Source organism: Caenorhabditis elegans, chromosome X, assembly GCF_000002985.6.
Source record: "Caenorhabditis elegans chromosome X".
Lineage (NCBI taxonomy): Eukaryota > Metazoa > Nematoda > Chromadorea > Rhabditida > Rhabditidae > Caenorhabditis > Caenorhabditis elegans.
In genome coordinates this window covers 11192472-11215679 of record NC_003284.9, presented here as the reverse complement: position 1 = coordinate 11215679, position 23208 = coordinate 11192472, and the positions used below count along the sequence as shown (strand labels likewise).

Below are 23208 nucleotides of genomic sequence, written 5' to 3'. Positions count from 1 at the left end.
AAGGTCCCCTTTTCCCGGCTACGTACGCAGGCAGAGAAAACGACGCACTTTTGCGGACAGAATGGAAGGAGAAGAGAACGTCGCTTTAGATGAAGATTTTCAAATACATTACGTGGAATCTCAATTATTATTGATTTCTTTCATGCTTAAAGCTTATATTTAGTTTTTTTTTCGTTCTGTTCTTTCTTTTAATGTGCTTCATTTTTCAGGATGACCTCAATAAAACGAGGTACATGGTTTTTCATCTTCGTACTCGGAGTTTTTACAGCCATTACGTGTGAATTTACTAGTGAGTTTTTTTAAAATTATTTATGAATTGTTCATTAATTATAAAGAAAATTAATCTTTGTAGCTCAGCTAACATATCTTCACGTGGTCAGTCACATAGCTATCTTAACAGCGGCCCACTTTGCATTGGTATTCCCACCGGAGGAACTGCTCGACGGACTCGGGCTCACACTTTTTGACTTGTTTACAATTCTATATAATTCAAGACAGCACGACTTTGTGGAGTATGCTGCAAAACGGGTGGCATTCTTTCACGCATTTGTTGCCTTCTATCCCTGTGGTGAGTGTTGGAATTTTTTCAAAAGTGAAAAGGACAACAGAATCCTACAAAATAAAATAACAATTTCGGACAAATGATTGAACCTCAAATGACGGCTCGCCGATTTTTTCAGTAATGCATTTCAAAAGACAAACATTGTTTAGTAATGAAAGCTTCGACTACAAATTCAATACGAATACAATTGGATCTAGTAACTCATGAAATAGCTTGAAGGAGGGCTAACGGTTCGGACAACTTTAAACGTAGAGATCCAAAATGTGCTCAAATGAACGAATTTTTTAATGTAAAAATATTGGTAATCTCATTTTATTCCGGTAATTAAGGTACATTCAAAAATTTCGGTTATTTTTTATACCTGATACCTATCGGCCTAAGAAAAAAAACCTATCGGCTTGAAAAAAATCTTAATCAACCAAATAATGTGATAAACTTTCAAAATGGCACAGCAAAGTAAGCAAAATTCATAATTTTTCCAAATTTTGAACCGCCATAAAGCTTTTTGAAACATTTTTGATGAGTCTCATTACCTAATTCGTTCATTTAAGCACTATTTGAGCCTATAAGTTCAAAATAGCCAAGGCCGTTACTCCTCCTTCAACGAGTTTTCAAAATATATAATTCCAAATTTTAGGATTTCTCAGATGCGTTTAAGTACCCTCTTATTAATTTGAAACTGAATCGATTCGTCAGATCTATTTTACTTTCTACATATGTATGAACTGATTAAAACATATGCGCACAAAATAATTTAGTATTGTTAATATTCGAGTTTGAATAAGACTTGAAATAAATATTTTGAAAGACAAATAGAGTTTTTTTTTTAAATTTTCATCACGTTTCTGCATTTATTGTTTAGAAAAATCAATTTCAGTCATTGCTGCCTACTTCGTGCATGGAAACATCTTGATGACTGCAGCTGACACTCGTCGATTTCCATCAGTTCTGGATTATCCTTGGATGTGGTTCACAGTGCTTTTTGTCGCTTTGATTGGTAATGAAGTTTTCCTGAAAACGCGGTCAATTGTCATTTTAAATTACAGCAAACGGTTATTATTGCATTCGGATCAAAGACTACAAAAAATGGCCTATCTACCAATACTACATAGATAACCCGGACTGCGTGAATGAAGCACAAACGGTGATTGCTGATCCAGAAACTTTTCGGATAAAATTGTCCCGTGCGTTATTCGATTGATAAGTTAAAAACATTAGTTATTTCCAATATTTTCAGAGCGCAGCTTCCTCTTTGTCACTCGTAATTTCCTTGTCTACACATCAAATTGGAGATTTATGGCTGTCAAGTTGGCTGATGTCCGGCTTCAGGTGGACAACACAAGGATGCCAATGGTTTGTGATAACTAGAAATATATCAGAAAGAAAAATACGACTAACATTGTTAAGCTTCCGAATCAGGATGAAGAAGAGCGGATACGATCAATTTTTGTGAAAGTCAGCTTCCGCCCTGCCTATATAACACCGTTCACTATCACGTAAGCGTTTATATGGATTTTTTAAATCAGATACAATTGATCTATTCTAGAAAAGTTTCAGAAAAAATGTCAAATTTCAAAAAAAAAAACAGATCCCAGAGAAATATTAGCCTTACTAGGGAACCGTCACAAGGTGCCACTCGCTTTTTGGACGAAACATGTTTCATGTGAAAGCCCATGTTGAGAAACGGTAAAATGTCAATTTTTAGCTGCAAAATTTCAGAATTGAGCTCAGGGTGAGAATTAAAAGTTGCTTACATCAGTACTAACTGCGCACTCCCGCCGCAATATTAGCGTATCGGTGAGGGTTGTGGTGGTTATTTTATGTGAAATATATAATTTTTTGTCCATTGAAACGTTTTTGCTACTTTGAACAAAGTTTAGAAGCTTTTTGAAAAATTTTTTTTTTGAAAATTCTGAAATGTGAAAAAATAATCCAAAAAAAAATTTTTTTTTCAAACTTTTTTCAAAAGTGTTTTAAATTTTTACAGTTGATAGACAAGTGTTAAAAACCTAAAAATAACAACTTGATGAATTCGGGTTTAGATTTTTTAACAGAAAAAGTTACCTGTTTACTTGCTTTTTTTGCGAATTGTACCTTAACTTTGAGCTATGATATCTCTGTGATGAGCTACGGTCTTGTTTAGCGATCAACTACGAAGTTGTAGCAAATTTTCTGTTTAACATTTTAGTAATTGATTAGTTTTTGCTATCAGTGATTTTCACAGACTAACATACCTGTGAGACTGTACAACTTTTAATCGTATATTCCATGAACGTGAATGCCCTTTTTTCTGCGTGGGGTACTAATACCTAAAATTAACTAATTAACAAAGTGTTAAACAGAAAATTTGCTACAACTTTGTAGTTGATCGCTAAACAAAACCGTGGCTTATCACAGAGATATCATAGCTCAAAGTTAAGGTACAATTCGCAAAAAAAGCAAGTAAACAGTTAACTTTTTCTGTTAAAAAATCTAAACCCGGATTAAGCAAGTTGTTATTTTTAGGTTTTTAACACTTGTCTATCAACTGTAAAAGTTTAAAACACTTTTGAAAAAAACAATTTTTTCAAAAAGCTTCTAAACTTTGTTCAAAGTAGCAAAAACGTTTCAATGGACAAAAATTTATATATTTCACATAAAATAATTACCACAACCCTCACCGATACGCTAATATTGCGGCGGGAGTGCGCAGTTAGTACTGATGTGAGCAACTTTTAATTCTCACCCTGAGCTCAATTCTGAAATTTTGCAGCTAAAAATTGACATTTTACCGTTTCTCAACATGGGCTTTCACATGAAACATGTTTCGTCCAAAAAGCGAGTGGCACCTTGTGACGGTTCCCTAGTTAGAACAAAATCAACTTTTGAAGAAACATTAAAATAAGTTTCCTGAAAATACTTTTAAAATAGTTTTGAAAAGTTTTAAACAGCAAAAGATTTATAAAACCGAAAACGAACTGTACAGTAACCTTGTACTACCAGAACAGTACACTTTCCATTTTTTCTTAGTTTTCACAAATTACATGTAGTTAACTTGTTCAATATTTTTAAACAAATCTTTTTCAGCCTACGTCAAGACTATTATCGTCAACTGAATGAGATACTCGAAGTACCAATTTTTGTTCCCCCTCATATAAACGTCCCCTTGACTTTCATGGAGGAGCTGAAAGAGGTCAGATTTTTCAACCGGGTCTGATAATTTGAATCAAAGTTTTTTAGGATTTTATTCAACGAATAGCAAGCAACACCCGTGTAACACACCGTGTGAAAGCAAGTGAAAAGGATCCATGTTTTGCATGTGGAACTGAAGAAAATATGGTGAAAATTGAAAGATCTTGCGATGGCCAGGAGCAACGAGTTTTCTTTCACGACATTGGCGCCCGATTCACTCCACCGTGCGAGAACTGCATTTGTCGTCCTTTATGGTAAAATATTTTCCTATCAATCAAGAACAGAGTCGAAATGAACGTGTGTGTCCAGTCATGATCTTGAGGTCAATTACCATACTGACCGACTAATTATGGTCCAAATAGGGGAGCAAGGGGGTTTCATTAAGAGATGACAGCTGGGTACGGACCTCAAGAAAGATACCACGCTTTTCACAAATGCAGCTGTCTCTGTGTCCATTATCTCAACATGCAATAAAAGCGATTCCCGCACCGAAGACAAGTTGAATATATAATTAGTTGTGTTATTTCAGGTGCAGAAGTTGCCTAGCTCAAATTTTCATTGGAAGGCAGAACATAGATAACGTCTACCGATATGAGTACCATCGAGGAAGTGCGCAATGCCCAACTTGCAGGTATTAAATTATCTGTTTTATAAACTGAGCGTTTTAATTTGTCTTAACAAAAATGTCCATGTTTGAAACTATTTTATATCACTACTCAAAAACATTTCAAGCTTTGAGATATCATATCACCTATTCTCAAAGTTGAATTTTCGAAGCTCTTTAATTTTAATTTATGTAAACCCAAAACAGAGTTTCAAAATTTTACTTAATATGTAAGTAAAGAAATCATCCTCTCAGACCTTTGAAATTTCATCATTCTTGATTTTTCAAACAACAAATAAGAAAACTCAAAGTGCAAGTTTTGAAAAATCCAATTATTTTTAGCTTTCCCATCATATCGTCACACTTCAATATATTTATTTCCAGAAAGAATTTCTGCATCCGGGACGTGCATTGTGTTGATTTCGACTACATCTCGGAGGAAAATTGATATTTTGAGAAGATTCCCTTAGCTGTGATTGCTTTTCTCTGTATGTCGTTGACGCACCATCCGTTCCTTAGTCGTGTATATATGTAGCATTTTCTCGATTTGTTGTCTCTCGAAATGCGCGAAGCACATTTCCGCCAAGCATCATCCTTATCCGCGTCTCTCCCTCATTTTCCCCTCTCTCTATTTCGAACAGCAGACTTTCGGGCTTCAAGCAGATGGTCTGCGGCGTTCTCTCTGGTTCACATGTGTTATGGGTCACGCAGCTGTTTTTACCGTGTTATGCCCTCCCGATCGCCTTTCACCACCAGCCTTCTGGTTCATCCTCACTTTACATTCCCCTCTCGTTTCACGGCTCAGAGTTTACCCAGCCCTATACCGCCGCGCGATCGGACAGCACATTCACTTTATGCAGCTTTCATTCAATTGACATACTGTTTTTGAGTTCACCCACATTTCTCTTTCCCATGTACCTTATTTCATAAAGGTCATGCAGCTCGTTCAATTCAATGTTGCGGTGTTGGGTAAACGAGTTAGTAATCATTGAGTGTGTCCCCCAATACTTGTCACAAAGCGTTTTGTCCCACTGACCGACTAAGAGCAAATTTGAGTAATAATTCTTTTGTTGTACACCATAGCGCTACATCATATTCACCCTCGCGACTTAGCGCACTTCTGCCACATTTTTTTGTCCCAGCCCAGTTTTTTCCTTTGATACGGTGTTCCATCTCTGTTTTAACTACCATTTTTGCCTTTTCCTTCTCGTGATTCCAATAAACTTGACATTTTGAGATCAGTGCCCGAAAAGAATAATAGACTGCGGATGCAAAATAAACAAAGAGTAAGAAGAGGTCAATGAAATGAACAAATATGTACTACTATACTGAACAGTTATACACGATTTGCAGTACTACGAACATTCGAAAATGTTTCAAATGATTTATATCGACATATTAAAAAATGTTAAAATGTCTATTTAAAAGTATGAAAATTTCAATCTATTAAATATTATTGGACAGTTATGAAAGGAAACTATTAACTAGTTCATGACATTGGATGAAGTTTGGAATCTGCTGTTTTTAGGGAATTTACAAATTGTAATTCAAATCAGGGAAGGGCGACAGTTTAATAATTTGACAAATGTTTAAAGAAAACTTAGAAGAAATAGCGTCATTTAGGCTTATCGTCATTAATTTATACAATTGATTGTGAAAAAATTCAACAATGGGCACTTTTGGCAATTGGCATCAACCCATAATCAAATCTAAAAAAGGACCATTTTTAAAAGCAAAACCAATTTTATCTTATCTAAAATTAATATGCGTTTAAATCGAAAAAACAGTTGTAAAATACGGTTATGCCATTTCTTTAATTATCTTTTACGTTTGTCAGTTAGAATTGTTGTTATCGTGTTTATACGTAAAAAATGGTCCCCTGGATATTTCGAAAAACCTGTCAAAAATTGATTTTTATTCAATATTCGATCAATACTAGGTTGACTTCAATTGAATATGATTTATGACTATCTTGAACAATCATTTGAGACCATAATGTGTTCCTCCTGTCCGTAATAAGGTGAAGATGATGTGAGTCTTCTTCATTAGCTACGTTCTACTTGCATAGCTGCAATGTTTTAGTTTCTCCGGCAATGTTGTGTATTTTATTTTCAAAACTCCATGAACAGTCATGAAAACTATTGTCTCGACGGCTCGGTGCCATGCTACGGTAGATTTTCTTTGTTGAGGTGAAATGACTAGAGTTTTTCGCGCTATTAACAATTTATTTTCGATAATGAAGTTGATAAATAACACATTATCGATGTTAATTGACACCTTGAAAGCCCAGGTACCACTGTTACTCTCTCCTCTGTGTTCCCACCTTCCCCACACCTTATCAGTCTTCTAATTCATTCCCTCACTTCGACATACGTGAGAGCACACCAGTACGTATCGATCCGCCAATTGCTTTCGTATTCGTTTACTCTCCACACACGCTATTTTTCTTTTCAGGAGGATATAAGCCAAAATGGCTGCCACGACGTCGTCGGCAGGAGCAACGAACAGAGAGCAAGCTGGTGAGCGCTAGGGCTGTTGTTGCCTTTGTTGCCTAACAAAGAGCTTTCAACTTTATTAAAAGTATAATTTTGTCAATCTATACGTAAACTTTGACATACAACTCTCGCGCTTACTTCAATACATGTTTCTTAATCTAACGGTGAAAATTTCAGACCGTCACATGGAGATGATACGGTATCGAGGGTATTCTGTCAGAAGTATTCCACTTGATAGAAACATGGAACACGCTGCAGGACCAAGCCCACCAGTAGAACAAGGTGTCCAATTGGAACAAGATCTAGAAGAAATTATTGATATTCATGAGGTGGATGATGAAGAAGAAGAAGATGAAGACCAGAATTTGATAGAACCCGTACGATTGACACCGCCGAATCCCGTTCCTTGTCAACTGGACAAGTTTCATCGGTACCTAAAAATTGGCTTCTTCCTGGCTTCAATTGAAGGCAAGTCTTGAATAGTTTTCAAAAGATAGCATATGTTGAAAACGTCAGAAAAATTCATTGGCGTTTTAGCAGGTAGAAACCATTAGATTTTTTTTCCATAAGAGTGGACCGTGTACCCACTGATAACATAACAAATTTATTAAAAAGACATGACAGCATAAAATAAGCCAACAATACGATGTGAGCCTTATTATTTATAAACGGCGGCTATTGAATAAAAATTAACTAGAGTTGAGATTTTAAGCTTATAATGTAATGCATTTTTCAGTTCTTTCCGATAGATCCGATGGCAATATAGAAGAAATTCGTGAGCACGCAAAGAATAAGTTCGAAGAACTTGTTAAGAGCACAGGAGAAATGCTTGAGCCAGAAATCCCAGTAAAAGAACCATGTGGCACGTCGAAAATCAAACGTGATTTGAAGAGGATGTCAAAACATTTGAAATTTTTCAACGGTATAGAAACTGCTTTCTGTGAGGTTCCTTGAAACTATCAAAATTTGCAGAACTTTTCATAAAATTCGTCTCGGAATTTGATGGTTCACCGGTGCGTCTCAACAAATTGCGAAGAGCTACAGGTTTCATCAAAGGAATATTGGTTTTGGAGAATATTTCAGGTGCATAATTTTTACAATTTTACACTGAAAATAATGAACGTTTTTAGTCTTTAATATCCCACAAACCTCGACACCTGGAAATTATGCCAAAGACTTGGACATTTTTAAAGTAAATGCACTTCTCTTCATGCAGGTAATATTTTTAATCATGAACTTCCGAAAAAAAAAGGTACCATATAATACTCAAAAAAAAATTTTTTGACACCTTCGAAAATCAGTTTTGTATACAACAATATTAATTTAATTTCAGTATCTCAAGTTTCTCGAAAACCAATAAGGAGCAGCAACACCAACTGCATCTTGCAGATACCCGTTCATTTTAATTATACACGTTTTCTTCATGTTTTACTCATTTTCACTCATCTTTCCATGTCAATCTCCTCTTTCCAAATCTGCCAGAAGTGATTTTTCAATCGAGCACCCTGTGACAAAGTTCTTAATTCAAATTTATTTTTTTCTGTGAATTATAATTTTTCTTCAACATTAATCGTGAAAAATAAATCATTTTACATTTTACTACTATCTGCCTGTCGATACATTAGATAACTATCGACAAGTGCGTCAGCAAAAAGAACACACATATCATTAGAGACGCAGACATCGGTGTCTACGTCAGCAAGCGATAGGAAGACGCACAAACCGTGCACCAGCCATTTTTTGAACTGTTTCATCTAAAATGCTGTGGAAAAAGCGAAAAGTTCTATATTTTGCTGGGATTTCTGTATTTATACTTATTTTATTGTTACTAAAGTTGAATTCAAAGCCAAAAGCAAATGTATGGCCAACTTCTAGTAAAATTGTAATTTATAATCGAGTGAGTTTGCATTTCTTGTGGACAAAATTATAATTAATTCATACTCCTTTGCAGATACCCAAAACTGGCTCAACAACGTTCACAAATGCAATTGCGTATGATTTATACAAAGAAAATGGATTTAGTGTACTACACGTGAATATGACAAAAAATCGACAGGTACTAAAATATATTATTTAGTGTTCCACATTTTTAACGATTTTTTAGGTAATGAGCCTTCCTGATCAATACACCTTTGTAAATAATATTACAACATGGACGGAGCGGCTGCCGGCATTCTATCATGGACACGTTGCATTTATCGATTTTCAACGGTCAATATTCACTTATATTCATTCATAAGTTGTCTTATTTTCAAAAAACATTTGAAAATCATAATCTGAAAATATGAGTTCATAATTTCAGATTCGGTATTGCCAATCCCATATACATCAACATTATTCGTGAGCCATTAGAACGTCTACTTTCCCATTACTATTTCCTTCGATACGGTGACAACTACAGAATTGGCTTGAAGAGAAGTCGTGCAGGAAACAATGAGGTGAGAATTTATTTTTTTAGTGCTTTAAGTTTAAAAAATATAACAAAATTGAAGAATTTAAACACGGAGAATATTGTGATATGATTTTTTTAGAATCAACTTTGCTTGAAAAATAAGTACAGTTCTAAAATAATTGTTTCGCTCTTGTATTACTTTGAAACACTATTTGAGCGTAATTGAATCACTGCTAATTTTGAAATAAATGCAGTTTTTTATCGGTAGAATATTAAGGTTCAAAACCATAAAAATAGTAATTTACTACCAGAGATATTCTCAATTTTACAGAAACCTGTGAAATGTTTCATTTTCAGACATTCGACGAATGCTATTCTCGAGGTGGTAAAGACTGCGACATGAAACAAATGTGGATCCAGATTCCGTATTTTTGCGGACACTATCATTTTTGCACGTAAGTTGGTATCTTAAGTTTTCGGATAAATATGTATTATTTTCAGAGAAGTCGGGAATCCCGAAGCATTAAGAGTTGCAAAGCAAAATGTGCTGGAAAAGTATTTGTTAGTTGGGACAACATCAAGAATGCGTGATATGATAGCACTTCTGGAAGTAACGGTCCCCGACTTTTTCAAAGGTGCTCTAGGACATTTTGATAGTCTTGATGGTAAGCGTGTTTTTTCTTTTAATCAAATAATATACCATCAGTCAAAGAAAAAATAACTTTGAACGTTTTCTCTGAGATGTATAGCAGATTTTTCGAACAAAAAAGTCCTCCGAATTGTATACTAAGAAATAATCGTACCACGTCAGCGAGCATATATTATTATAATAAACGTATGATTGAAGGACCAATTATGCGTTGCAGAAATTTTTTTTTTAAGTTTTTACATCGGGAAAAATAAACAAAAAATGAACCCACTTGGAAATTCGATAACTAATGTGATCAGATTTGTGTAAAATAAAAACATAAATTTCCTTCGATGAGAAAAGAGAATGAGTGTATGATGATGCATTTTTCATCAGGAACCTGTACATACTTGAAAATTTTGGTCAGCTTTTCCAATTTAAATTCCTATTAGTTTTGTGACTGTCAACTATTATATTTAGGTGCTTTCATTTGATTTTTAATGTAAAAATATCCTTACAGCCAACAGAGCCCACTTACGATACACAAAGAAAAAGATCCCACCAAACGATCAGACTCTTTCGATGATCCGTCGTGATGAAGTTTATAAAATGGAACGAGAATTTTATGATTTTATCAACAATTTATTCGACGCGGTTTTCAAGTGAGTTTTCATTCAAAATATTGACAATTCAAATGCGTGAATATGTGAACTTCTCTTCTTTATTTAATTTTTCATGTCATTTTAATTTCGGTTTTCCCTTTTCTGATCCCTCATTACATTCGCCCGACCAGTGGCTCATTTATTAGCTTAATTTATTTCACCAAAATAAGTATGCACGAAAAAAGAGAAAAGAGCAAAAGGCGTTCAATCAAGTACGTCGCGAGAGCAAAAGAGAATGTCGTGTTTCATTAGCAATTCTTATTTTAGTTGATACATAGACTATGACAAACTACTCAGAAAAAAAGTTATACGCATCTTTACTGGTTTTTGATCTTGTTTCTTAACTAGTTTATTAATTTTATTAGATCTCGTATACTCCAAAAAGTTTTGTACTTAATAACTTGAATTTTATCGGGATTCACCTAGACAAAAGTTCTGTTCGAGGCCAAATTGATTCACCGTTGATTCGCGTTCATGCGCATAATGTTTTTTTTTGCATTTTGCACTTTATGGATCTTGACAGAAAATACGTCTGTGGCAAATCTACTGCATTTCTATTTTTATGCCGTATTTTTTAAACACCAAAAAACTAATCAAATCAGTAGTTCAATGAATGACATTTCAGAAAAGCCACAAATGGAATCTCAAAAGCAGACGATCTTGTCAAGCTTCCGCTCCAATACCACTTTGAGAAAATTAAACCATCATAATTCCTTCCTCTATTCACTTTCCTCAATTAAAAATCTTAAACTCGCTTAGCTTTTCGTGTAACTTGCATCTATATCAGATTTTATTAATTGTTTTATTCCCATATGTAATTATTTCTTCTCTGAAAAAACTACGCTTGTACTTTTTTTTTCTGGTGCTTTTCCCCATCTCTCATCATTGCGTTGTGTGCTTCTTTTTCATCTTCATCTTCAATTTTTCTTCAATTTTTCCAACAATCCCAAAACAAAACCAAACGGGTCGAGCGATCTATTGCAGCAATTCACTATGCCATCTGGTTAGTTTTTACGTATAATAAATGTTGTGTATGATTTGAATAAAAATAAGTTTGTGTACATGTCATAACTTGCGAAAAATGTAATACAGAACGTCTAGACAAGAAAAAAATAAAATAAACGAGAGCATGAACAGAATTATGTTGTGTGTCGAGAGACTACATTTACGACAATGATAAGAGCATTTTTGTCTCGTCCTCCATCGATTTCTTCAATATTTTTACTCCATTCTTCCCATGAGTCGATGTTCCGCAGTTTGTAAACCAATACGTCACTGCTTTTGTTGTATTTTAGTGCCAATCAAGTCAGTATGGAAGAGATTCAACAATAGATTTACAGCATTCTCGCTGGCAGTAGATAGGGTGAGTAAGGAAATGAGTAATTAAAACTGATGAAAATGAAATGAAAAAAAAGTGGAATGAAAGTTGCACCACAATTAAAATATTTCACTTTTTCAATTATAATAATGACGGGAAAATTGAGTGAATTATAATAATGATCTTCAAAGGTGAACTAGTTTTTTTAACACATCGAAAAATTCAAACAAAAAAAAATGAACTAAGGTTTCGGAAAATTGCCAAATTTACTTTATTTTTTGGTTAAATATATTAGAAATGACAGTAAGTTCAAGGTCAAAATTCATAGCTACATTTGTTAAATATCGCTTTTTAATAATTTCGTACGGAAAACGTTGACGTTTTAATGTGTTATCAAATTATACATACATATTAACTTGAATCTGCCTAACAGAGAAACTTTTTGGACGAAATTTTTGTTAGTCTAAAATTTTGAATTTTTCAATTTTGTTAAAAATCTAATACGAACATTTAGGTATACCCCTTTTTTTCATAATACTGTGATTTGATGTTTTAGATTGTTCAAGAACGGAATCTGTTGAGCGTTCCAGAAGGAATTTGGACGTTTTTCTGCTATAGCGTTTATATAAACTTCATTTTCGCCCTTTTAGCATTTGTAAGGACTTATGCTGCATTATTCTTTAAAGGTTCACTTCAAGTTTCAGGTTGGCGGAGTTTTGTGTTTTACATTAGGTCTCTACTATTCAACATTTTACACCAGAATAAACTGTGAAAATGGAATCAATATTTGGATTCCGTTAAACAATTTGGTATGTTCTAGACAACGAAGTAGAAATTTCGATTAAAATCATTTTATAGATTGCAACATGGACAGGATTTTTTGCAGTAAAAGCACTTCATATCCGGTGGTCCGCTTTTGTCCATTTGGTCTTCACTGCTACAATGACACCTTTGATGTTGGTTGCGGCCATTTTTGCTACGACGCAAGTTCCTGTGTAAGTGGAAACATCCAATTAACACAATATATTGTTATATTAAATTACAGTTGGTTTGAAGAACAACGAATGTCTCGCGGAAACAAGGATTATGGATATTGGAATGCAAGTGGCGACAGCATGCTTGCAATTTGTTCTTATATAATTGGTAAGAAACGTTCACGCAAAGTTAACATTTGTGATTGTTTCAGTGCTTCTTTCTGTCTTTGAATTATATGTCTACTACAAGTACTGGCTGCCCGGTGGACAGATAATGAGAGCTCGAGACGTTTGAGCTGATCAGTAACACAACGTTATTGGGTATTCAATGATTTCATCGATCGTTGTGTATTGTAAATATGTTTTAATGAGAAGCCAAATAAATATAAAAACTTTTTATTAAAACGTCTAATAACACTATGAAAAACCTATTAATATCCTGGGGCAGTGCGTGGAGGTGGGCAGTGATCGCAAGATCCCTTTGGTCCAGCGGCTCCAGCAGCTCCGTTCTCTCCATCTTCTCCGTCCTTTCCTGGCTCTCCTTGACCTCCATTGTCTCCTGGTGGTCCTGGTGGTCCGTTACGTCCTGGATGTCCAGCACGTCCATCTGGTCCTGGCTCTCCTGGCGATCCTGGTTCTCCTGGTTGTCCTGGTTGTCCTGGTGGAGATGGAGCTGAGCGAGTTTGTCCGGCTTGTCCTGGACGTCCTCCTTCTCCGTCTGGTCCGGCCTCTCCTGGTGGCCCACGTGGTCCTGGTGGTCCGCGGTTTCCTCCACGTCCTGGTCCTCCAAGCTCTCCTGGACCTCCTGGTGGTCCTGGTGGTCCCTTTGGTCCTGGTCCTCCAACGGCTCCTGGTGGTCCAGCTGGGCAGTCGAAGCAAAACTCTGGAGCCTTGTAATGGAAACCTTGCTCATCAGCGTCAGCTCCTGGTGCTCCTGGTTGTCCAGCTTTTCCGTCATTTCCAGGGGCTCCTTCTTGTCCTGGAACTCCAGCTGGTCCAGTTTCTCCAATACCGCATGAACAGCAAGTTTGTGGAGTTTGACGTTTCTGTCTTCCAGCTTCACGAGTAACAGAAAGTTGTTCGATTTCTCCCCTGTAAATTTCAACAGTCAATTTATTACAGAAATGTATAGAAAAAAACTCACTTAATATACACATTCTTAGACTTGCAGAAGAGAAGCTCTTCAGAAAGGCCAGATGTAACGGATTGCATATGAACACAGAAAAGTGGAATAGCAATGATTGCAATCAATGTAGCTACGGTTGAGACCGCAACTCCAAAGAAAGCAAACTTTTTAAGGTCGGCTGCGTACGCAAACTTTGCTTTGTCTTCCATTGCACTATTCGGTGTTATTCAATATCTCCAAGCCGTTCTTTTATACTTACTACCTAACGGAACAAGGAAGTTTTGCCACGCCTTCTTAAACTTGTGGATTTTTTTCTGCAATCACTTTGCAACCTTTGTCTCTTCGCGACGCGTTCTCTTTAGTGGCAGGTTTGTGTCGCCATCTCACAATTACTGCGTATCATTTTTCTGAGTATCATGGAATTTCATTTTTTGGCTGAGAGAAAATATATAGAAAATTGATACTTGGGCAAGATCATTTAGGAAAACAATCACTGAAACGCGCGAAATTAAGAAAAATACTAAATATTCAATTCATAACTCTGATAGAGAATGAGAAACATGTATGAAAGCTGCATATCTTGTTACTGGTTAATCATTATCATTCTTACTTTATCATTTTAAGTGCCAAGGAAAATGACGTCTAAACAACATCGTGCAGCAATTTTGAAAATCTATATTTAACATTTTCAGGTTTGAGAATGGTCCGTGTGAGAATAAATATATTGTTAAAATTTTCACAAAATTAAACAATTGATGTATAACGATGTTCGCTTGTTTGTAACAACATGTATATATATATAGAAAAAAAAGTATATATAGAAAAAAAACGCTGTGAAAAACCATACTATCGTTTCCGTTTTGTAACCCGTTTCTTTATAAAATGTACCACAAAAAATTAACGAGAATTTTTTGAAACTTTGTTCGTCATGAACTCGTCAGTAAATGTGCTTCTGGTGCTGACTGTTTTAGCTACATATATAATTTGCCATTTGAGGCCTACCAAACAATGGTTTCTACTAACATTATGTTAAGTTATCAAGAGTAGAAATACATTTCTGTCTCAAATCGAGTCCTATTTGCTCTGTGTTAAAATCTGTTCACATTGAATTTTGTGATAGCCTCTCTTGTTAGTAGTTCAGTTATTTTTCAGGATAAAAATCTATATATTTATGCTCTATTTTTAACTGAAAATAATCTTTCAGAGGCACTTTTTTGTATATGCGAACCATTTGCGAATCTTTACGCGAACTACTCGTGGGAGTTATATACTCAATATAGAGCCATTATTTCATTATGCGAATGATGTAAGATGAGTAATTGAGGCAATTTTTTATTAGAATGAGATTCACTAAAATTAGAGAGAAGTGAATTAATATCCTGGGGCAGTGCGTGGTGGTGGGCAGTGGTCGCAAGATCCCTTTGGTCCAGCGGCTCCAGCAGCTCCGTTCTCTCCATCTTCTCCGTCCTTTCCTGGCTCTCCTTGACCTCCATTGTCTCCTGGTGGTCCTGGTGGTCCGTTACGTCCTGGATGTCCAGCACGTCCATCTGGTCCTGGCTCTCCTGGCGATCCTGGTTCTCCTGGTTGTCCTGGTTGTCCTGGTGGAGATGGAGCTGAGCGAGTTTGTCCGGCTTGTCCTGGACGTCCTCCCTCTCCGTCTGGTCCAGCCTCTCCTGGTGGTCCACGTGGTCCTGGTGGTCCGCGGTTTCCTCCACGTCCTGGTCCTCCAAGCTCTCCTGGACCTCCTGGTGGTCCTGGTGGTCCCTTTGGTCCTGGTCCTCCAACGGCTCCTGGTGGTCCAGCTGGGCAGTCGAAGCAGAATTCTGGAGCCTTGTAATGAAAACCTTGCTCGTCAGCGTCAGCTCCTGGTGCTCCTGGTTGTCCAGCTTTTCCGTCATTTCCAGGGGCTCCTTCTTGTCCTGGAACTCCAGCTGGTCCAGTTTCTCCAATACCGCATGAACAGCAAGTTTGTGGAGTTTGACGCTTCTGTCTTCCGTTGTCACGAATAACGGAAAGCTTCTCGATTTCGCTTCTCATGTCAACATTCTTTGATTTGCAGAAAAGAAGCTCGTCGGAAAGACCAGAATGAACAGTTTGCATATGAAGGCAAAGAAGTGGGACAGCAATAATTGCTATCAAAGTAGCAACAGTGGAGACTGCCACTCCTGAAAACAATAAAAACTATTAGATGATCAGAAACCGTATGATTCTTACCGAAGAAGGCAAACTTTTTGAGTTCGGACGCCTGTACAAGCTTTGCCTTGTCTTCCATTGCACCGGAATGTGGTTCTACAATTGGTCAGTCACCTATTTATACTTACCATCAAACGGAAGAAGGAAGTTTGCCACGCCTTCTTAAACTTTGTGGATTTTTTTTGCGTCGGTCTCTTACACTCGTTGTCTCTCCAATGCACGCATCACCTTCGGAGGGTAGCCGCGACAACTTTCCCAATTACTGCTTATCATTTTTGAAATCTAGTCGGTTTCTACCGTAATTACTGAAAAAAGTCGAAGGAAAAAATTGAGATCAGTTCGTCAAAACTAAGGGGAAAGAAAAAAAATGCAATGAGTTTTCAATGATTTTGAAAATCGGTCTCAAGCAGTTTTTAACAATTTGATTAAATACACTTTTTTTGAATAAAGATAAAAAATCAACATTTTTAACTTCAGAAATGTTTTTTGATTCTTAGGAATATCATATTTTGAACAAACAGAAATGTTTGGAGTTTGCTTTAAACAAATGTTCAATTTGTTGTTCCTGAACTCTTTGAAGTGTAATAATTTCCATGCTTCCCAACCTAAACCGTTTTTATCAATTTCAGAAAGCCAACTGTTGTTGTTTTTAACCGGTTTCCTGATTTTTTTGTTTCAATCAAAAAGCAGTAATAGAACATTCGCTAGTAGCAATGTCAACGACAATCAGTTGCCATCACTCAATTCCTTCGTCTCTTCTTTCACCTTTTTCTTCTCCGTCGTCGTCGACGTCTTCGTTTTCGGTAATCCTGAACGATATATGAAACCAGCAAGTAAAAGTGTAAACTGGCGCGGGCGCGAAGTAAAAAAACCAAACGAAAGAGTATGCGAACTTTAGGTTCGCAGTGTGAACAGAGAAGCGTGCAGAAAAATGAAATTGACTTGAGGACACAAAAAACGCCAGAGAACCCCCTTTTTGATGATGATCGGTGATAATAGCTGTGGATAGTTCCTGCCACTACGGCTACTTTCGATTACTTGGAAATGCCAAAAAGGAAGTGGGACAAGAACTTAGTTCTTCGAGAGTGATGTTTCGATGTTTGAGAAATTACTGTTTCAGTGTTCACTTTTTGTGTTACACGTATAAAACACAGACAAAAATCAGTAAAGATTATAAAAAATAAGTATTTAATTACATTATTTCTTTTTTCATATATTGGCTTAGTCTTAAAAAATATTTATTACGGGTGGTTTTTAAAGAAAATTTTGAATTGCTTTTTAGATTTCACTTGGAATATTTGAAAACAGCGATCCACAAATTGTAGACCTTATACTCCAAAATACTTGTTTTAAAGTATATTTTGAAGAAGAACGGTTCGAGAAGCCTTTCAGTTCCAAATATGTGTACGGCTAATACTTTACTACACACTCCAGAGTTACAATACAATTTCAACATTCAACATTAATTCCAGACTGGTTATTAACAACGTTGACATTCAAACACTATTCTGAATACATATTTTCCAACGTGTACCACACTTGATCACGATAACTTCTTATCAATTTTTTAAAACTTAAGTGATGACGAAGTCCAAACAAAGCAGTTAGTATAAGTGTCACGCAGAGCAAAATAGTTGTCATTTAGGTCAATGTTTATCCAGAGGGGGAGAGCACAACTCTTTTTTCGGCGTACGTCTTGAGTTAGCTGTCTGTATGACGACGAGAAACAGCGGAATGTAAAGAGAAATAGGTAAGCACCGGGGCGCGACAATGTCCACTACATGTCAAAAACGGACGTGGACAGGGAGAAGCTTTTGGGAGCGGGCGACTTTACGAGAATTATCAAACTTTGAACTGGACAGACGGGAAGTACATAGAGATTGTGCAATGAATTTAAGTTTATTGCGCGGGTGGTAATGATAAAAATTGTTTTTTTTTCTATTAATGTAGCTGTATACTAAATTTCGAAAGTTTTTGCAATTCAAACAAAAAATGGAACACTAATTTTCGAACGGTTTTGTTATTATGTATAATAGTTTGCAATCAGAAATACTAAAGATGTATGTATAATTGCATCTAAATTAGTGATTATGGTGTCAAAATGACTCCTGCTTTAAAATAGGGACGCAACAATTGATACACTTAATAAATTAAAAATTGGTATTGAATAAAAACAAATTCAATTTTCAGGTTAAAAACAAATTTGATTGCATGAACTTATTTTGCAAAGTGGCACTACAACGTTTTTTGAAATAATAAAATTATGCGATGTTTTTTGTTGGAGGACACATAGACTATAATCCAAATAATAAGAGCAGTTTGAGCTATTAAAATTGAACCCCCAATTTCAAAAACATGATTATATCATTTTTGTTCTAGGTTTTTACCAGCAGTGTTTCGAAATCCCTACTTTTGTTTGTTTGAGCTTTTTACCTGACCTTTAAGTGTTAAGAACTCCATTTTCCTCTTTCTATTTTCATTTTCCCTTTCACAAAACACGGTACCTTGTACCTGCGAGCCATTTTTTAGATCAAGCTCCCGCCCCGCGCGCCGTCAGCTCCTCCCCACAAGGAGTTCGACCACCCTGTTTACATTTCCGGCCAGCGGTCACTCATTTCACGAAGTTGACCTACACTCGGATCACCAAGCACTTTTGGCTTCCGATTTGCTTCTCATATCCACTAGATTCATTTTAAATTTACTCATTTTACAGCGAAGCCATGAGACTGCTGCTCTTCATAGTGGCCTTGGTGCCGTTGGTTTTATCACAGGTAAAATAATAAGAAAGATGAATTACAACAACCACATTTTTCTAGTATTATATGCAACAACAGATGCGACCTGTTATGCAACCACAACAACAGAGAACAATGTATTATCCAGTAAGAACTAATTGTCAAAACAGATGTAATCAACAGACTAGATACAGGTGGAATGTCAGACCAACAAGTAAGTCGACATAGTTTCGTTTTTTGTCATATTCATATAACAGATATCCGGCCAAATGTTCAAGTACAAATTAGAACTATTCCGTCTGCACCAGGTCCCATTAGGCCAGTGGTTAATCCAGCTCCACCACTTCCAACACTGCCAACTCCGCCACCAAGCACTCTTCCCCCAATCACTTACCCTAGACCAACTGTTGGAGCTCCTATCACAACACAACAAGTTCTAATCACTGAAACTACTACTCAGGTAAGCAGAACAATAGTTAGTAATTCTTTATCTCCATTCTCTATTTTTTAGCCACCAACTACAACTACCACTCTTGAAACTCCAGCTCCAGAATCCACGCCGTCTATGGCTCCATCACATACAGACCCCACTCCAGCACCGGAGACTACTGTTGCACCAACAACAAAGTACTTGCGTCCGGAGCGCAAACAAACATCAAAAGCCAGTAAGTTTTTTGCCTGCAACCAAACCACCCACCCAACCCAGCATTTTTTGTAATGTTTGTCTGCGTGATCGAACAGTTCAACCAAACTGACCAAGCCGCCGACAATTTGAACGCGTTTCATTGCGTTTCAAAGCAACCACTTAAAAGATAATTATGTGTCAATAATAAACAAACAAATAGATATATAGTAGTAGTTGCGACTCCCGTTATATCAAAATGCATCTTCACACCTTTCCCTCCACCGTTTGCAGAATACTTCAACCCATGCGCCGTCGGCCAGCCACTTCTCAACGAATTCTCCACTCCAATCTCATGCAACTACTTGAACCAACCAAACGGAGGATGCCCAGAAGATCACTATTGTCACACAGGAGCATCTTTCTCCACTACCGCTTGTTGCCCATTAGTTTCTTCGGAAGACAGATGTGCTCAGAGAAGGGACACTGGAGAGGGAGATGAACTTGTAGCTAGATGGTATTTTGATAATCAGGCCAAAGAATGTAGACGTTTCTTATACAAGGGGATCCGTGGAAACGCTAATAATTTTGTCACCAAAGCTCAATGTGTGGATGCATGTGAAACAGGTTTAGATTTTACTTCAGTACTTAACAATATCACATAATATTATCACTCTTGATTTTTTAGAAACTGTGACTGATGAGGCAAACCCATGCAAATTCAGTAACGCTGCTAAATATAAGAATGGATCTCGTATTATTTGCGGACCGAACGATGATTCAATGTGCCCGAACGGCTATTACTGTCATATTGGCGAGAACCCGGAACTTACTGCTTGCTGTGAGAACAGTGGACGTGAGCATTTTTTTTTGTCAAACGTTTACTCTATTTGTTCTCTACCTCTCGCCAAGGCTCTATTTATTTTAATTTTACAGTAACCGATCCGTGCTTACTCTCGATAAACGTCGGACAGGGTAAAGCCCTCCTCAAGAGATTCTACTATAACACTTTCTCAAAGCGATGCACAGAGTTCATGTACAAGGGTACCAAGGGCAATGAGAACAACTTCTTGTCATATACACAATGCCAAGAAAAATGTCAAAGTAGGAACTTTCAACAAATACTTCGTTATTTAAGATTTTACATTGTATTTTAGAGTGGGATAACCCATGCCCTGTCCCAGTTAATTATGCTCAAAAGAAGGAATGTGGAATGGAAAACTCAAATGGAACTGAATGCAGTGCCGGACATTGGTGCCATATTGGAGCTTCCAAAGAATCTTCAGTATGCTGTCCAGGAGCTTCCCCAGATCCATGCTCTCTTCCAATGTTTTCCGGAGAAGGAACCGCGAATCTCACAAGATGGTACGCTGACCCAGCAGATAAGTCATGCAATAGACAGTGCAAGTCTTTTGCTTACAATGGAGCTAAAGGAAACCAGAACAACTTCCTCACAAAACAACAATGTGAATCTAAGTGTAAAAGAGAATGCAAAAATCCATGTGGATCAGGAACAATGCTTATGACACCTACCAACGAGCCACGCACATGCAGCCCAAGTTCGCCATGCCCAAGCTCGCACTGGTGCCACGTCGGAATAACTCCAGACACAACTGTGTGCTGCTCTGCTGTTCAGAATACGTGTGAACTCACAATGACGAAGGGTTACGGAAACTCTCATCTGACAAGATGGCACTTTGACAAAAACCTCAACAAATGTGTCAAGTTCATTTACAGCGGAGAAGGAGGAAATCAGAATATGTTCCTAACACAGGAAGACTGCTTGTCAGTTTGTCCAGTATTTGAGAATCCATGCGGCAATGGAAAACCGCTCTTGATTGGCACTAAACCAAAGTTGTGCTCTCCTGATGAGAGATGTCCATCCACCCATTTCTGTCACATTGGAGTTGAAGGATCGGAGAATTATTGTTGTCCAAAACGTATGTTTGTTCTAAAAATTTTAACTCTATCTAAAATATATATTCATAGATGGTGACCCGTGCCAACAAGCATTGGCTACTGGAACAGGAGGATTTTCAATTACAAGATACTACTATGACAAAGAAACTCGCCGATGCCGCGATTTCAGCTACGAAGGACAGAAGGGAAATGCCAACAACTTTTTGACTCTTGAAGATTGCGGTCTTGTTTGTCCAGTACTTCCAAACCCTTGCAGCTTGGGAGAACCACTGCTTAGTTTGCAAAAAGAACCAGTCATTTGCGGCGGAGAAGACACATGTCCAAACGGATATTATTGTCATGTTGGAGGTGCCCCCGAGACAACCAACTGTTGCCCTGGAAGTGAGTAGACTACTAGAGAGATATCATTTAGTTCACGCAACTGTTCAATTTTGCATTCTATTTCCAGCCCGTCGTCCATGTGATCTCCCATTAGAGGTTGGTCAAGGAGTTGAGAAACTCGAGCGTTGGTTCTTTGATGGAGGAATTCAAATGTGTCGTCCATTTGTTTACAAGGGAATGAAAGGAAACTCAAACAACTTCCTGACCAAACAGTCGTGCCGACAGTCTTGCAAGGAAATGAATCCGTGCGGTTATGGTGATCCGTTGGTTGACACCACCGGAGAAAGAATGTTGTGTACTGGTGGACAGAGAGTTAACAGCTGCCCACAAAATTCGTACTGTCACGTTGGATCTAGTGCTCTCACTACGCTGTGCTGCCCTAAGAGAAGTATGCGTGAATTCCATTTATTATTAGACACTTATTTTATTATTGAATTCAGAAATCGACCCGTGTGATCAAGCCGTAGAGGAAGGAACAGGATCAGAAGACTTGCCAAGATGGTTCTTCGATCGCAAACAAAACAGATGTGCTCCATTTACATACGGAGGAGTTGCTGGAAACGAAAACAACTTCATTAGTCAAAATACTTGTATGGAAGCATGTCCAGAATACAGAAATTATTGTCCGCATGGAATTCCATTGATTGAGGGATCAACAGTAACCTCGTGCGGTATTGACAAGGGATGTCCGGAAGGATTTATTTGCCACATGTCTTCTGAGTTCAATGTTTCCATTTGTTGCCAGGTAAGCTTTTCCAGAGTGAAAAGTTTGAAAAAGAGTGAAACAGGTTGAGAACAAATACGGATCAAACGGCACTACACGCTTATCATGGAGAAAGTTATCATTTATTTTTTTATTTTCAGGACCCAATGGATTTCTGCCTCTCAGCTCGCGACTCGGGACCATGCAATAACTTTGAGAAGCGATATGGTTATGATGCGAACACAGATACTTGTGTTGAATATCAATATGGAGGGTGTGAAGGAACATTGAACAACTTCCATTCTCTGCAAAGATGTACTGAAATCTGCTGTAAAGAATACAAGAGAAGACATAGATTGTAAATGTAATTTGTTTTCAAATAACTTTTCTCAATCTTCAATTGTTTTTCACTCTTTTTACCGGTAATTGTCGCTATTTCATTTTAACAAACAACTAAATTAACTCCCTTGAAAATCACCAAAAAGAGTTCTTTGATTGGATCTCCTTGTTTTTTTTTGTAATTGTCTCTCTCATTATTAAATATGCTTTCATTTTTTTGTTTTGTTCCATTCTTACCTTCTCTGAGTCGTACCAAGCTCTGTTTGCTCAGCGCCATCAAAATTGACCACTACCATCCATTTTTATAACAAAGATTTTTATACATTCATTGTAATATTTATTCAGTGTAATTGAATAAACATTTCACCTTAGCCATCTTTCAT

General features: G+C 37.0%; 7 protein-coding genes and 4 non-coding genes across 12 annotated transcripts; 6 read left to right on the top strand and 5 right to left on the bottom strand.

Annotated features, from left to right (window-relative positions):
• Positions 1 to 209: 209 nt before the first annotated feature.
• On the top strand, positions 210 to 5573 carry C34F6.7 (uncharacterized protein). Its single transcript, NM_077473.9, has 10 exons — positions 210 to 289; positions 353 to 568; positions 1440 to 1559; positions 1609 to 1746; positions 1800 to 1915; positions 1970 to 2058; positions 3629 to 3734; positions 3782 to 3987; positions 4263 to 4364; positions 4722 to 5573. Exons 1-10 carry the CDS (start codon positions 211 to 213, stop codon positions 4783 to 4785), a joined length of 1236 nt encoding a protein of 411 aa, NP_509874.1. The 5' UTR covers position 210; the 3' UTR covers positions 4786 to 5573.
• C34F6.15 lies at positions 4047 to 4097 on the bottom strand. Its single transcript, NR_072106.1, has one exon. It is a non-coding gene; the product is annotated as an Unclassified non-coding RNA C34F6.15 (non-coding RNA).
• A 1112-nt stretch (positions 5574 to 6685) lies between the features above and the next one.
• On the top strand, positions 6686 to 8430 carry C34F6.5 (NR LBD domain-containing protein; the record flags this gene model as incomplete). 2 transcript variants are annotated; one of them, NM_001392842.2, is made up of 6 exons in its annotated part: positions 6686 to 6856; positions 7010 to 7300; positions 7569 to 7754; positions 7805 to 7915; positions 7963 to 8048; positions 8166 to 8430. In NM_001392842.2, the coding sequence occupies 6 exons, from the start codon at positions 6808 to 6810 to the stop codon at positions 8190 to 8192; spliced, it is 750 nt and encodes a 249-aa protein (NP_001379204.1). In that variant the 3' UTR covers positions 8193 to 8430. The 2 variants fall into 2 exon arrangements, with proteins under 2 accessions (NP_001379204.1, NP_001257137.1); NM_001270208.3 differs by lacking the exon at positions 6686 to 6856 and having other exon boundaries at positions 7018 to 7300; positions 8166 to 8417.
• A 94-nt stretch (positions 8431 to 8524) lies between these two features.
• Positions 8525 to 11577, top strand: hst-2 (Heparan sulfate 2-O-sulfotransferase hst-2). The gene is made up of 8 exons (NM_077470.6): positions 8525 to 8729; positions 8784 to 8888; positions 8937 to 9043; positions 9135 to 9270; positions 9582 to 9679; positions 9726 to 9889; positions 10373 to 10514; positions 11140 to 11577. Exons 1-8 carry the CDS (start codon positions 8592 to 8594, stop codon positions 11222 to 11224), a joined length of 975 nt encoding a protein of 324 aa, NP_509871.2. The 5' UTR covers positions 8525 to 8591; the 3' UTR covers positions 11225 to 11577.
• Positions 11578 to 11747: 170 nt separating this feature from the next.
• Positions 11748 to 13204, top strand: C34F6.11 (MARVEL domain-containing protein). The gene is made up of 6 exons (NM_001029270.6): positions 11748 to 11877; positions 12389 to 12487; positions 12537 to 12641; positions 12691 to 12827; positions 12878 to 12975; positions 13019 to 13204. The coding sequence occupies exons 1-6, from the start codon at positions 11752 to 11754 to the stop codon at positions 13099 to 13101; spliced, it is 648 nt and encodes a 215-aa protein (NP_001024441.1). The 5' UTR covers positions 11748 to 11751; the 3' UTR covers positions 13102 to 13204.
• Positions 13195 to 14215, bottom strand: col-179 (Nematode cuticle collagen N-terminal domain-containing protein). Its single transcript, NM_077469.9, has 2 exons — positions 13951 to 14215; positions 13195 to 13898 (listed from the first exon to the last, which is right to left on the bottom strand). The coding sequence occupies exons 1-2, from the start codon at positions 14139 to 14141 to the stop codon at positions 13238 to 13240; spliced, it is 852 nt and encodes a 283-aa protein (NP_509870.1). The 5' UTR covers positions 14142 to 14215; the 3' UTR covers positions 13195 to 13237.
• A 997-nt stretch (positions 14216 to 15212) lies between these two features.
• Positions 15213 to 16225, bottom strand: col-178 (Nematode cuticle collagen N-terminal domain-containing protein). Its single transcript, NM_077468.9, has 2 exons — positions 16147 to 16225; positions 15213 to 16097 (listed from the first exon to the last, which is right to left on the bottom strand). Exons 1-2 carry the CDS (start codon positions 16202 to 16204, stop codon positions 15304 to 15306), a joined length of 852 nt encoding a protein of 283 aa, NP_509869.1. The 5' UTR covers positions 16205 to 16225; the 3' UTR covers positions 15213 to 15303.
• A 1588-nt stretch (positions 16226 to 17813) lies between these two features.
• C34F6.17 lies at positions 17814 to 17933 on the bottom strand. The gene has a single exon (NR_072104.1). It is a non-coding gene; the product is annotated as an Unclassified non-coding RNA C34F6.17 (non-coding RNA).
• C34F6.14 lies at positions 17814 to 17933 on the top strand. Its single transcript, NR_072105.1, has one exon. It is a non-coding gene; the product is annotated as an Unclassified non-coding RNA C34F6.14 (non-coding RNA).
• A 905-nt stretch (positions 17934 to 18838) lies between these two features.
• Positions 18839 to 23195, top strand: C34F6.1 (BPTI/Kunitz inhibitor domain-containing protein). Its single transcript, NM_077467.5, has 12 exons — positions 18839 to 18896; positions 18942 to 19074; positions 19118 to 19320; positions 19372 to 19525; positions 19777 to 20109; positions 20171 to 20338; positions 20419 to 20586; positions 20640 to 21422; positions 21472 to 21783; positions 21851 to 22171; positions 22224 to 22528; positions 22648 to 23195. The coding sequence occupies exons 1-12, from the start codon at positions 18846 to 18848 to the stop codon at positions 22846 to 22848; spliced, it is 3132 nt and encodes a 1043-aa protein (NP_509868.1). The 5' UTR covers positions 18839 to 18845; the 3' UTR covers positions 22849 to 23195.
• C34F6.13 lies at positions 19524 to 19665 on the bottom strand. The gene has a single exon (NR_072103.1). It is a non-coding gene; the product is annotated as an Unclassified non-coding RNA C34F6.13 (non-coding RNA).
• Positions 23196 to 23208: the final 13 nt, after the last annotated feature.

Bases quoted from the DNA above. Each gene is read 5' to 3' on its own strand.
- C34F6.7 (NM_077473.9), top strand. From the start codon at position 211: ATGACCTCAATAAAACGAGGTACATGGTTTTTCATCTTCGTACTCGGA. The intron at 290-352 runs GTGAGTTTTTTT...TAATCTTTGTAG, and splicing joins CATTACGTGTGAATTTACTA to CTCAGCTAACATATCTTCAC. The intron at 569-1,439 runs GTGAGTGTTGGA...AATCAATTTCAG, and splicing joins TGTTGCCTTCTATCCCTGTG to TCATTGCTGCCTACTTCGTG.
- hst-2 (NM_077470.6), top strand. From the start codon at position 8,592: ATGCTGTGGAAAAAGCGAAAAGTTCTATATTTTGCTGGGATTTCTGTA. The intron at 9,044-9,134 runs GTCAATATTCAC...TCATAATTTCAG, and splicing joins GCATTTATCGATTTTCAACG to ATTCGGTATTGCCAATCCCA. The intron at 10,515-11,139 runs GTGAGTTTTCAT...ATGACATTTCAG, and splicing joins TTATTCGACGCGGTTTTCAA to AAAAGCCACAAATGGAATCT.
- C34F6.11 (NM_001029270.6), top strand. From the start codon at position 11,752: ATGAGTCGATGTTCCGCAGTTTGTAAACCAATACGTCACTGCTTTTGT. The intron at 11,878-12,388 runs GTGAGTAAGGAA...TTGATGTTTTAG, and splicing joins TCTCGCTGGCAGTAGATAGG to ATTGTTCAAGAACGGAATCT. The intron at 12,642-12,690 runs GTATGTTCTAGA...ATCATTTTATAG, and splicing joins GGATTCCGTTAAACAATTTG to ATTGCAACATGGACAGGATT.
- col-179 (NM_077469.9), bottom strand. From the start codon at position 14,141: ATGGAAGACAAAGCAAAGTTTGCGTACGCAGCCGACCTTAAAAAGTTT. The intron at 13,899-13,950 runs GTGAGTTTTTTT...TGAAATTTACAG, and splicing joins TCTAAGAATGTGTATATTAA to GGGAGAAATCGAACAACTTT.
- col-178 (NM_077468.9), bottom strand. From the start codon at position 16,204: ATGGAAGACAAGGCAAAGCTTGTACAGGCGTCCGAACTCAAAAAGTTT. The intron at 16,098-16,146 runs GTAAGAATCATA...TATTGTTTTCAG, and splicing joins CAAAAAGTTTGCCTTCTTCG to GAGTGGCAGTCTCCACTGTT.
- C34F6.1 (NM_077467.5), top strand. From the start codon at position 18,846: ATGAGACTGCTGCTCTTCATAGTGGCCTTGGTGCCGTTGGTTTTATCA. The intron at 20,339-20,418 runs GTGAGCATTTTT...TTAATTTTACAG, and splicing joins TTGCTGTGAGAACAGTGGAC to TAACCGATCCGTGCTTACTC. The intron at 22,172-22,223 runs GTATGCGTGAAT...TATTGAATTCAG, and splicing joins GCTGTGCTGCCCTAAGAGAA to AAATCGACCCGTGTGATCAA.